Raw genomic sequence first — 13,147 nt, forward strand, 5'->3', positions numbered from 1 at the left:
AGCTCACCATTTCCAAATGCTTAACCATCATTGGTGTTCTTTCCATTTTGTTAAAAGAAAAGCCTACATGATGCGAAGTTGCTATGATGCATGGACATTGCAGTTCAATTTAGATGACGATTGGTATCGCCGCTGAAAAATGGTCGTCCAGCCCTGTTACTTTGGACGATACTGCCTCCTCGTACACATCAGCATTTGTCATACATGAAGGTGCATGAGTAGTAACGGTAAGGGCTAGTTTGGATAAACCATTCCTCTTTGGGAGCGATCGCAGGGTGATGAAAGAGAAATGAACTAATTTCCCCTTCAACCCCCAAGTTCCTAAAGGTGACAGTAACTGGGCAGACGAAATCATGTGCTGTATCCTGGTGGTGGGCTGAGAGATGTGCCAGGGAGGCTCAGCTACTCTTCCTGAAACTGGAAGCAAGTAACCCTGTAAAAAGTTTGAAGGTAAGAAGTTGGGCTTGTACCAGAAATAGCGAGAGTTTGGTGGGCAATCAGAGTGGCATTTATATAATTGATTGAGTTGAGGGTTCAGATCTGATCTGGAGGAGCCTAACCATTTTTTTGCATTGGCTTTATCAATTATCATGTTGTTGTTGGTATCTCACTCATCTGGTGTGTGTGTGTGAGAGAGAAAGAGAACTAGAGAAGAGGTGATGGGGATTAAACATGACAGGCTGGCAGCTTATACTATTAGCTTCCTTCCTTTTCTCCAAAAGTCCATGTGGATGATGTAATGGTGTACCAAACATCCTCCTGCTACAGTGGTTGGTTGCTCCAGCCAGCCATCCGCTCTCTCCCAAATTACTGTTCATTTTAGCTTTTCTAAATACACGATTTTTGCTATGCATCTAGACATAACATATATCTTGGTGCATATCAAATGTTCAGTAACTAGAAAAGCAATTTGGGACGGAGGGAGTACAACACATTTGATTACATCTTTATTACCTCTACTATAATTATATTTATAACTATATTTATGATACTAGAAAAGAATTTAATATATTTATGATATGATACCACAAAGGTTGTCCAGTGCCTTGTCCATCCATGCACTGTGTATGGTAACGAAGAAAGCGTGCTTCTTCAGCGCCTTCCCTGCTGATCGAGTGACTGACCGATGGGCCCCCCAGCGGGTTAAATTAGGACACGCGGCGCAGATTAAACTACAATATTTCTACTTAATTTAATTTATATAACATGTATGTGCTGATGCCGCACTGCAAAGTACGTTGAAATTAAACAGGATGCAAGAGCTACCGTCACACCGTCATCCAGGAGAAATGCGATCCAGTTCCACTGCCCAAAAAGATGAATTCTCCTAGTCCTTCGCCCCCACCCCCCGAGAAAAAAATATCTTCTCTGATAAAGACGCATGTATAATAAAAAAGGAACTATAAATTCATGAATAAAATTAAATCACATACTTCCGGTGAACAGTATATGCGCATCATTTAATTTCGATCTTGTTTCCTTAAAAATAATCGATCTTGTTGTGAGCAAGTGTGCGTTGTTGATGTTGGCATGCATGATGCATCTCCCTTTAGCTATACAGAGCCCCTTGTGCTGGAGGCTTTGATAATAATGTGTAACATATATGTACATGTCGGCTGCAACATAGATCGACTAACTAATAATAACTCAACAAGTTAGCATGTATGCTCACATGGATGATGTATCATTAATATATATGCTACTTCTGCTAAGCCCTGTGGTTTGCCGGAGTATATTCAGCCATTTAACATTTGCAGCCAATTTTCTTCTTCTTTTTGAGCTTATCATGTGCATTGATAAGTTTACAGGTGCATTCCAAAATATTTAAGCCTCGATCAAGCTTCAACAGAGAGAAATAATAAAAATGAATGAGAATGCTCATTTAATGTTAAAAAAGGTTATAATGATGGATCAATTTTTTTTCTTGCCACCATAAACAAAATAAAATTGGTGTGCTTTCTAGTTTTTTTAATTCTTGGTAAGGACATTGTAGAATCAACCTGCTCGGCAAGCTAGCTGCCGTTGCAGCCGACCAGCCACTACAAGAGCTGCGGCTAACCAGCCATCAGCAGCTGCAACTCGTAGTGTCTAGCCTGAAGCTGAGCGGCTGCATCTGCAAAAAAGCACAAGTGAGCAGGTCCAATGCAAACTCTTCTCAGCATATGGCAATGCGCCTCTATTTTGTATCCACTCTTTGGTGGATCGACACTGGTCACAATAAATTTTGGTGAAATCAGACTATGATTTTGATGAAATTCAATTGTTTTGTATCTTACACTACGATTACACTTAATAACTGGCAGTAAGTACATTTATTCTCAACTTTTAACTCCACTGGTCTGAATTCTTAAGCCTTCGATGAACCAACATTTTGTTTGCAGTTGCACCAGTTCAAAAAAGGAAGAAAAAAAAAGACATGTGTTTGCACGGCTACTTTTTTACAGAAAAGCCCCTGGAGGTGTAGGATCCAGCGAAATGCAACTCATCTCCGTCCGGGCGAGACGACACAAGGCCAGGCAATATACCCACCACCACCACCGCCCGCACGCCGACCCGCGCCTCCACCCGCCCGCCCACTCCCCCCGATCTCGCCGGCCGGGTACCCACGCCGCCGGCGACAGCCTCCCGCCCCAGCGAGCCGCGCCGCCCACGCCCTCTGCTGGGGGCGATGGAGGCGGCCTTCGACGCCTACTTCCGCGCCGCGGATCTGGACCGCGACGGCCGGATCAGCGGCCAGGAGGCCGTCGCCTTCTTCAAGGGCTCCGGCCTCCCGCAGCCCGTCCTAGCGCAGGTGAACCTCAGATCTCCCCTCCTTAGCGCCGCTCCGCGCGCCAATTCCGCGCCTTCGCCTTGCGCCTCGACGATCTGTGGCACTCGAGCCACCCTGCGGTTCCAATCGCGGGGGTGGTTGCTGTAGGCCAGTTGCGCCGCTCGGGATTTCGAGCTCTAGTGGGCTCGAGGCGCCCAGATTTGTAGCCTGCTCTGCTTTGCTCATTATGGATGTCGTCCTTTCCCACCGACCAAGCAGATCAACTTTAGCTGCTTTTTCAGTGCTTCATGCTTACAGTTAGATGTCCCTACTCCTGCCTTGATCCAGCTGCGTAATTACGTGCTCTAGCTCGCAATTTTGCTCGTTCTATCTCTATAGCACGGTGAGCTCACCAATTTAAGCTTGGAACATCACTTTAAGTTTCTATATATGATGTTCTCACTAGCAAGTGTAGACAACTGAGGTTTGGGGCTTTCCACTTGTTATGCTGTTGGGATCCAAGTTGCAGTACAGGGTTACCTTAGTGTGTCTTTGCGCTGTTCAAGTTTGGATTCTGGATGAGAGAATCACAGTTTTAAGAATGAACATTTAGAGGAGTACTTCTTTGCTGTTGCAAAACTTGCCAACCTTTTGCTGTAAGCATTTGCTGCATTTCAAGTGTTAGCTGGAAGAAATAGCTGTGCACCCATTATTTGGAACCACACTTAACTGCACATTGCACTATCCAATCAATTGTAATATACTGGAATGTTGCTATCATTAGAAATTTAAACACTATTGAACTGCACACTACAATTGCATTTGCTTCTTACTGATGCTCTGTATTTTTCTTCCGTGGTTCAGATTTGGACGTATGCTGATAAAAATCGGACTGGTTTCCTTGGGCGTGAAGACTTCTACAATTCGCTTAAACTTGTCACAGTAGCTCAGAGCGGTCGAGAATTGACACCTGATATTGTTAGGTCAGCATTGTTTGGTCCAGCTGCTGCAAAGATTCCTGCTCCTCGGATAAATATTTCTACTGCTGCTCCTCAGACAAATAGTGCAGCTAGCCCCCCGAATGCCACTCAAGCACTAGGGTCTGGTCAACAGAATCATGCTATAAGAGGACCACAAGTGCTTCCTGGTGCATCATCAAATCCACAAGTCAGGCCGCCACAACCTCCAAATGCAAACGCTGTGCCCCCTGCTCAGGGAATTGCTTCCAGGCCACCTGTCGGAGGTGGTCCTAGTGGACTAAACCATACTAGTTCAACCACAACAAATCTAGCTACTGATTGGTTTAGTGGTAAGAGGAGTGCAAGTCCGTTGGGTGCAACTTCACAAGCTCCAACCAGAGGTATTTCTCCGCAGGCCAACCTTAATAGTGCAGGAATTTCAGCACAGAATTCAACTCCTCTACCAGGCTACAATTCTCAGACGGCCGGTGCTACAACGCCTGCCAACGCAAATTCAACAAATTTAAACATGATGCCTTCACGACCATCAGTTAATGACTCCAAGGCATTGGTACCCTTGGGTAATGGATTGTCATCTAACTCAACTTTTGGTGTTGACCCCTTTTCGGCAACTCCACAAGCGGAACAAGACTCATCTTTGCACCCCAACGTCCCAAATAATCTGCCCAGTTCTACAGCTCCTTCCTCAGCTGCTGGACCTCATCACCCTCCCAAGCCAATGCAGGCTGGTCCCGCGCAGGTTATATCGCCACTTCCTTCTCATACTAGCCAGTTGCCACACAGTCAACCAGCTCCTAGGCAACAACAATTTAATTCTATACCAAGCACTCCAGGACCAGTGAGTGCAAATATTCCTGGTGGAATTCCTTCAAATCCAAACCACTCTCAGGCCCCATGGCCGAAAATCACTCAAGTGGATGTCAGGAAATATATGATTGTATTTATCAAGGTAGACAGGGATCGTGATGGGAAGATCACTGGCGAAGAGGCAAGGAATCTATTTTTAAGTTGGAGGCTGCCAAGAGGTACATCACATGTCCCTTTATATTTACTCTGCTCTTTCTAGATCCTGTAGTTCATAGCCATGTTTCTTTCTGCTGATGATGCTACTCATTACATTTTCAGTAATCCAAGCAAATAGTATGTTGGTAACTATATGCACAGTATAACCTGCAAATTTTTTTTTGAAATTTCTATCTTGAGATGTCCATTTATTGTCTGTAATCTCCTTCATTCCGTTTTCCTTTTTATTTTTTGCCATGAAACTTGTATTTTAGATGATTTATTAAATGTTTCCTTAATTTTTGTGGGTACCAAATTCATTCAGAACTATTGTGTGCTAGCTGTTGTCAGTACATCTCTTGTGTGCATGTATATATTGTTACTCAATTACTTTTCAACTACTAGCTGCACATTGAATTCACATAGTGCTTCTTCATATCATTTGAGCGATGTTTTCTACTTGGCCTAGCATCATAATCATGGGAATTAAGTGTCCCTGTGCATTACCACAATGCTCTGATATTCCTTACTTCAATTTACAACTTATTATGTTATCAGTGTCAAAGGTGCATTGAAGAGTTCCGCATTTACTATCTTTTTTTCCCACTGTGAATTACTTCTGATGTACAAATTTCCTCTGAAATTGAGTTTCTATATTCATATAAAGTTTCTAAAAATCTTCATCTCCACCTACAGATATCTTAAGGAAGGTGTGGGATTTGTCTGACCAGGATAAGGATGGGATGCTGTCTTTCAAGGAATTTTGTGTTGCCGTGTACTTAATGGAGAGGCACCGAGAGCATCGTCCTCTTCCTGATGTACTACCGGATGGTATTTGGGCCGAGGGCACCTCGCTACCCTCTACTGGCCAGTTTGCAGGAAACCCTAGTGGACCGCCTTCTCATGCAAGTACAGGTATTTATCCAAGAGAAACTGCTTTGTTGATTTTTCTATCACCAACTTGTAAGTAAGTACATTATCAATGATGCTGTTTTTACTGAACACTTGTTGAAGGATTAGCAAATAGAGGAATGCAAGGACCACATCATGGGATGCTTCCGCCATCCATGAAGCCACCATCTCGAAGGCCTCTTTCTTTAGATGCTGATGATACTGTTAAGGCAGAACAACAAAAGCCAAAGATCCCTGTCTTGGAGGAACATCTAGTTGGCCAGCTGAGCAAGGAGGAACAAGGCACACTAGAAGCAAAGTTTAAGGAAGCTTCAGACTCTGATAAGAAAGTATATTGTTCTATTTCCTTATTTCAAGAGCTTTCATGTCTTAAGATTTGAGAAAACAGAAGAAATGGCAAATATATTTTGAAGTGATTTTTCAGAACCGGGTCTTTCTAACCACGGTTGAGTTGACAAGAAATCTATCCCCCCCCCCCCCCCCACCCCACCCACCCACCCACCACCACCACACAAAAAAACCCTACCATTCTTGTAGTGCCAGTGAGGCAAGCAGATTATTTCGAACAGCTCAAGCGTCACACGGTTAATAATTCTTGGATACCTCATGACCATGGAAAGGTTTAAAAACTTGAAAAATATAACCAAGCTAAAATTCTTTGGCACACAAATTAATGACTAGAACATTGTTTCAGATGTTCCAATTGTATTTCCTATGGTAATCAAAATGGCAGTGGCACTTGATGTCTAGATAATTTGTTTTGGTTGGCGAAACTCAAGATTTCGACTTCATACAATTCTACTCATTTAGGTTATCCTGATATGTTATCATAACATATTTTTAATCTTCTGTGAAGGTCCAAGAACTGGAAAAGGAAATCCAGGATTCTAGAGAGAAGACCGAGTTTTATCGCACCAAGATGCAGGAGCTTGTGAGTATTCTCTAGCATCATGCCTTTCTTTAAATAGAAACATGTGGTTCTACTGAACTAATTTCAATTCCCATGCTATCATTTTCATTTACCCTCCAATTTCATTAGTTAGCCATCTAGCTGCATAACTATCTTTTGCTAACTTGCATCATCGACCCCCCAAAAAGAACCTTTTGTCCCAAATAAGTTGGGCTAGGCCATAGATGAAACCCAACAAGATAAAATTAGATCAACCTAGGAGGAGCTAGGCGATTTTTCATTAAGAAGAAATAGGCACCCAAATTCGAGCTAGAAGGGGCTCGAACCTGGGTGGTTGGAGTGCATGACCACACCTCCCACCCTAGCCAGTTGAGCTAGGCTCACTTCCTTGATGAAACCCAACAAGAGCCACAGACAAAGGATATAACATATATATGAAGTGCTGAATGACACTGCATTGTATAAAATATTTGTACTATTTTGATGTATTATTGTCTGACTTATTTTCATTATATTATCCTAGATTCTTTACAAAAGTAGGTGTGAGAACAGGCTTAATGAAGTCTCGGAAAGTATGTCTGCTGATAAACGTGAGGTAATTTTCTCTGTAACCTTGATTAAGAAATGAGCTCTGTGATTATATTTCCTACCCTTTTTGGGCAAACAGTTTGTGCTTTCTGAAGTGCAAGTGCTGTCGAAGCATTAAAGATTGATGAAAATCAAATCTCCAGCATCTTAGCCTTCATTTCATTTAACTATGCTGTTACATTGTTCTGTATTGTGATATGTCAAGCATAATGTTTGTTCAAGTTTCCTATTATGACATGCTTTCGAGATAGTTACAAGTCTTGGATCTCAAGAAGTTGAGCTTTCAGAAGAATTTTAAACCTGTGGAATCATATCATATATTACTTTAGAAGGAGCTAGGACACTTTTGGGCATTATATTTTGTGCTACAATTTGATTATACCCTGTGAAGTCCCTTGTATGAGGACGAGTAAGAGGGGGCTCTCTGTTCTAGGTCAGTTTTACATAAATCTCACAGTTCTTAATTCTATATTCAGGTTCAATCCCTTGCAGCAAAATATGATGAGAGATGCAAGAAGGTTGGAGATGTGGCATCAAAGCTAACAATGGATGAGGCCACTTTCCGTGAGATCCAGGTATACTTGTGATTTTATCAAGTTATCTGGAAAACTGTGAGCTATCACCGTTGAGGTCTGGCTGCGAGCATAGTATTTATTTCTTATGTTTGCAGGAGAAGAAGCTTGAAATTTACAACGCCATAGTTAAGCTACAGAAAGGGGATGAAAGTGATGAAAAGCTTCAGGTTTGTATTTTTGCTCTTCTAATATATTTCCTTGGTTACGCCATACATCTGTTCCCTGATCATCTTTTCCTCTGTTCATAGGAGCGGGCTAATAAGATACAGTCTGATCTTGAGGAGCTTGTGAAATCATTGAATGAACAGTGCAAGAGATATGGTTTGAGAGCTAAGCCAACTACATTGGTGGAACTTCCTTTTGGTACTTGCTACTATCCTGTTTGTTTATTAAATTCTATCCAGTATTGGTCTGTGCTGGTTGTGTCTCTTATTTAATGAAATGTCGTACTCTAATTTTCAGTTTGTCAGGTATGAACTAATGCAAAATGAATCTTAGGTTATTTTACTGTGCATCATAACAACGCAAAATGCACTATTCATTGCAAAACCAAATTTGTTTCAGGGCTTCATCTGATCCCAATTGCTAACATGGATCCTGCTCTTTGCTTTTATTATTCAATTTTAGGTTGGCAACCTGGAATACAGGAAACAGCAGCCACATGGGATGAAGAATGGGACAGATTTGGAGATGAAGGTATGCCTTGAATCTTGATTCTGCCAGGATCTCCATTATTCTATGTGTTTTTGTTGAACATTTATATTTTAAACTATGTTACTCCATTTGCATTTCTCCAGGGTTCTCCATAATAAAGGAACTAACAGTTGAAGTGGAACCTCCCATTGTACCAAAGAGTGAGCCTACTGTTGAAGATGTCAAAGTGTCTGCAAATGGGGCATCAACAGAGAAAGAAGACAAGAAGGGTGATAAATCTACTGCTGCTGCTGTGGAGCAGGCAGTCGAACCTGAAGCAACACCATCCAATAGCAAACCAGAGTCAGTAAAAAGTCCACCAGTTAGTCCTGTCAAGAACAGAGAGGATGGTTCTACCGAAAAGCAATCTGGAACAAATGACATCTCACCACGTGCCACTGAAAGCGTCAGGTATATATTATGTTTTTATTTTATATGAAATATGCACATCTTTAGCTAGAGGAAAGGAACCCTCTACTTGTTACCTTATCTATTCTGAATACAACCTTAAGCTCTTTGCCAATTTTCTTAGTGAATCAATATTACAGGTTTGGGCATGATCTCGGCAAATTGCTGAAACTATTTAGACCATTGGCCTATCCTATAAGCCAACCTTCTGCTAGTGCTTTGTTTACTCAATATGCTGTTAATCTAACTGGTGTAGCCGTATAGGAAATTTGGTTCCTGAATGTTCTAGGTGAAACGCACTTCTTGCATACTGGTAAAGCGACACTTTTTGTTGGAAAGGAAGCTTGAATGACACTTCTTGCATACTAGTATTTTAATTAGTCTTTTGTTATCTTATTATTGCACTGGTACATTTTACAGTAACCGTGGAGCAACGAATTCCTCTGCTCATGGAGATAACACTTATGATGGACATTCATGGGCCCCATCGTTTGATCATGGCATTGATAATGATTCCCTGTGGAACTTTGGTCATAAGGTTAGATTCTGTTCACGCTTTCTGACATCGTATCTTGTTGTAGATGTACTGCACTATCTAGTACTTACCTCCACGACCTGTTTCTCAGGATGGTGAGAATGGTGATTCAGATCTCTTCTTTGGGCCACAAGGTCTTCCACCGATAAGGACTGGAGGTTCCTCATCTAGTAGTTTGTTTGCCAAGGAACAGAAACCATCTTTTGATTCTGTTCCTGGTACTCCAATGGAGAAACCTTTCTTTGATTCCATCCCAGGCACACCAGTTCAGAAATCCGTCTTTGATTACTCCGTCCCTAGTACACCAATGCAAAACTCAGTCTTTGATTATTCCGTCCCAAGCACGCCGATGCAAAAGTCGCTCTTTGATTCCGTCCCTGGTACACCGGTGCAGAGATCAGTATTTGATTCTGTCCCGAGTACGCCGATGCAGAAATCAGTATTTGATTCTGTTCCGAGTACGCCGATGCAGAAACCATTCTTCGACTCTTTTCCAAGCACCCCAATGCAGAGATCACTGTTTGATTCTGGCCCAAGCAGAGCAGAATCTCCTACTGCTGGCAGCATGTATGGCAATGAGCAAAAGGGATTTTTTGATTCTTCAGTTCCGAGTACACCAATGTACAACTCAAGCTTCACGCCAAGGTACAGCGAAGCAGGAGACGATTCATTTGACACAATGTCTCAGTACAGCTCCTTTGGCATGCACGACAACAATTCTTTTGGACAGAGAGACAGCTTCTCAAGATTTGATTCCTTCCGGAGCAATGCTGATAATGGCGGTAATGACACCTTTGCGAGGTTTGATTCTTTCCGCAGCATTTCTGATCAAGGTGGGGGCAACAGCTTCATGAGGTACGATTCCATGAACAGCACCAGCGACCATGACAGAACGGATACATTTGCGAGGTTTGATTCCATGAAGAGCAGCGACTACAACAACCGGGGCTACACATTTGATGATGAGGACCCCTTTGGAACTGGGCCGTTTAAACCGACAGAGACGTCAAGCAGCCCGACAAAACATGGAACGGATGCATGGAGCGCATTTTGACAGGTATTGTATTATAGAGGTCATGTGCTTGTGCACCTTACTGCAGATATACATACACGTACAAGGGCAAGACATTTTTTTTGCATGGGCCTCTGCTCCACACCTTGGACGGGAAAGGGGACGGGACGGGGCTTGCTTGTGTGTTTGCTTTGTGTTTAATTTTGTACCTAGGCTGGGAACATGTGTTTGGCGGGATGGTGCTGCTTATAAACATTCTTTATACCTTGTATTGTACAAGTACATCTACAAGATGCGAGTCAACCCGTTGGGTTGAAGAACTCTCCGAGTGTTTTCTTCCATCGTGTAGCCATTTTTCTTCAGTTTCTTCTGTTTCTGCAAAAATTTCTGAGCTCTGTAGTCTGTACATACACTTTGGCTGATTATGGGTTACTATATTGTGATGAGGCAATTAAGTCAGGTTCGGCAGAATTTCTCTTTCTAAGAAAGCCAGCAAGTTAGGAATCAGTTTGTTCATTGTTTCAACATTCCGCTGAGGGTTGCCCTCCATATCCATGAACATCTTGTGATGGGGAAAAAAGTATCTATGAACACCTGTGCTTATCAGAGCTCGCACATTGTAACTTCTGATGAGCGGTGAGTCGCATCGCAATGGGCAAGTTGGACCATGTGTTCTACTCCCTGGTTTTAGTTTTTTTTATTCATATTAATATGCGTCTAAATATACACTGATATAGTGTATATTTAGGTACATTATAATATCTACGAATCTAGAAAAGTCAAAACAACTTACAATTTGGAACGGTTTTGACTTACAATTTGGAACAGAGAACAGTTGCAACATGAAATCTGAACCGTTCAGAATGACCTGACGACCTGAGACCGGAGAAGACGCATGCGGGTGTTCAAGTTTATCTTGGTTATGGAGAACTTTTAAGCTAAAGGGTGACCTGTAGGCACTTTTTTTTTGGACTCACATGTCTATCAAGGGTGTGTGTGGAATTGTGTGGATTTACCCTACATCATTGCGTTGCTGGCAACGATCCTCAGCGCAGCTCCGCTCCTCCGAGCAAGATCAACTCCTCCGAGCAAGATCAATCAGGGGTGAAGGCACGTTCAAGTAGGGTGGTAAAGACCCCTCTAATTTAAGGATCGAGCGGACCATAATATTATATAATTTTGAACTAAAAATAATTAGAGCTCAGTTGGATTATGAAGGTGACATGAGGATCATGATACATTACCACCGTACACGGCTCGAACCTGTACCTCTGCAACCCTGCCATGCTCTGAAGGAGCTATGCTGGACAGGCGTTCCGGCGGATGCGTTCTCTTCCTGCCATGGCATGAATCCTCCTACCTATACTGCCTTCCATGTCTGGCCTATTCAGGCGGTGATATGGCTGGTGAAGTGGTGATGATGATACATGCAAAAGCACAAGGTGTAGCATTTTCTTCCTCGGTTCAAAGCCAAACAATTGGCCCTCCCTGAAACCAAGAGTGGTAGCACTCTCATCCAGTGAAGCAGGGTATACCTCTGCTGCTTGTCAAGACATCTGGTTGGCGAGATTATTTGGACAAATCCAAAATGAAAGAAGCCAAGCCATTTGAGCTCAAGATGGATAACAAGGCTGCAATTGCCTCGAGCAAGAATCCAGTCTTCGTAGCAAACACATTGACACAAATGTTGATCGAGGGAAGATTTGAGGTCAACTACATCAGCACTACCGAACAGCTTGCTGATTTGCTAACAAAGCCACTTGGGCAAGCTATCTTCCAAGGATTGCATACAAGGATTGATGTAGTTGAAATCTAAATGTCAAGACTTAGGGGTGAATGATAGGACAAGTCTTATAAGCAAGATAGGATAAGCTATCCAGTAAGTAGAGGAGTGATGTCACTCCTTTAGGTGAACGAGCTTGTAGCTTGATGGTGGCGATGTTTTATCCTTTATGTAGCACCCTAGGTCCTAGATTCGACTCCTGTGGAAGTGAATTTTCGGGCTAGGTTAAAAAAATCCCCTTTGCCGGCAAAGCCAGGGTTCGGGGGATTTTCTGGACCGGGAAAAGATTCAGCTTCTTCTTATACAAAACCGTAGTTTTTTAATGTAACTTAGCAAGTAAGTAGCAGAAATAGCAGGTAGTAAAACTAGCTCGCAAGTAGCTATCATAGTAGTCAAATTTACTTTGCTTGTGTTGCAGCACCAAATTGAGTCCTGATAACTCACATGATCAAGGTGATTTTCCAATAGAATCTACATGTCATGCGTTTCAGAGTTGCAGAGACCGCTTCCTGCAAGCAGGACAAGTGTACTAGCATGAACGCTTTTGATCTAGAGCAGTAGAAAATTTCGTTGGATTAATCAACTTTCACTCAGAGCTCGAGTTTATAGTCAGCAAGCTTTCAGACACCGTCAACCTCCGTCACCATCTGGACTCCGCCTAAGCTTGTCATTTGGTATGCAGGTGAGCTGACCTCGGGATGGTGCATGAATCGGAAGCTTGAAGTTATGGCATCAAATACGAGGATCTCATGCTCCAAGCTAGACTTGGGCCAGCACTCCATTGAGGAAAATGGGAGGAAGCTAACATCCATCCATACCACTCTCCAACAGGCAGTCCACTTCCTCTAATGTAGACAGACGGCAGACACAACTGTGCTTGTGGCCACCAACAAGAGGAGGCGCCATATTGATATGGCTTGTCCTTACCGCAGTAGAGCACACAGTACTCTAAAGCGCTGCTAAGAGAGCTTTCCTGTCGTCGTGCGCCATGGTAGTGGCT

The 13,147-nt window shown here is 42.8% G+C and overlaps 1 protein-coding gene across 2 annotated transcripts; it reads left to right on the plus strand.

Moving 5' to 3' along the window:
* Positions 1-2,563: 2,563 nt before the first annotated feature.
* LOC117852163 (uncharacterized) lies at positions 2,564-10,703 on the plus strand. Of its 2 annotated transcripts, none has more exons than XM_034734137.2 (13): positions 2,564-2,791; positions 3,614-4,754; positions 5,428-5,646; positions 5,746-5,972; positions 6,500-6,574; positions 7,077-7,148; positions 7,618-7,716; positions 7,812-7,883; positions 7,965-8,079; positions 8,344-8,412; positions 8,514-8,820; positions 9,238-9,355; positions 9,444-10,703. In XM_034734137.2, exons 1-13 carry the CDS (start codon positions 2,669-2,671, stop codon positions 10,404-10,406), a joined length of 3,600 nt encoding a protein of 1,199 aa, XP_034590028.1. In that variant the 5' UTR covers positions 2,564-2,668; the 3' UTR covers positions 10,407-10,703. The 2 variants fall into 2 exon arrangements, with proteins under 2 accessions (XP_034590028.1, XP_034590029.1); XM_034734138.2 differs by having other exon boundaries at positions 2,565-2,791; positions 5,752-5,972.
* Positions 10,704-13,147: the final 2,444 nt, after the last annotated feature.

The sequence above is a fragment of the Setaria viridis genome, chromosome 4, assembly GCF_005286985.2.
Source record: "Setaria viridis chromosome 4, Setaria_viridis_v4.0, whole genome shotgun sequence".
Classification (NCBI taxonomy): Eukaryota; Viridiplantae; Streptophyta; class Magnoliopsida; order Poales; family Poaceae; genus Setaria; species Setaria viridis.

Excerpts from the sequence above, each read along its gene's own strand:
- LOC117852163 (XM_034734137.2), top strand. The coding sequence starts at position 2,669 with ATGGAGGCGGCCTTCGACGCCTACTTCCGCGCCGCGGATCTGGACCGC. Across the intron at positions 2,792-3,613 it reads CGCAGCCCGTCCTAGCGCAG|ATTTGGACGTATGCTGATAA; the intron begins GTGAACCTCAGA and ends TCCGTGGTTCAG. Across the intron at positions 4,755-5,427 it reads AAGTTGGAGGCTGCCAAGAG|ATATCTTAAGGAAGGTGTGG; the intron begins GTACATCACATG and ends CTCCACCTACAG.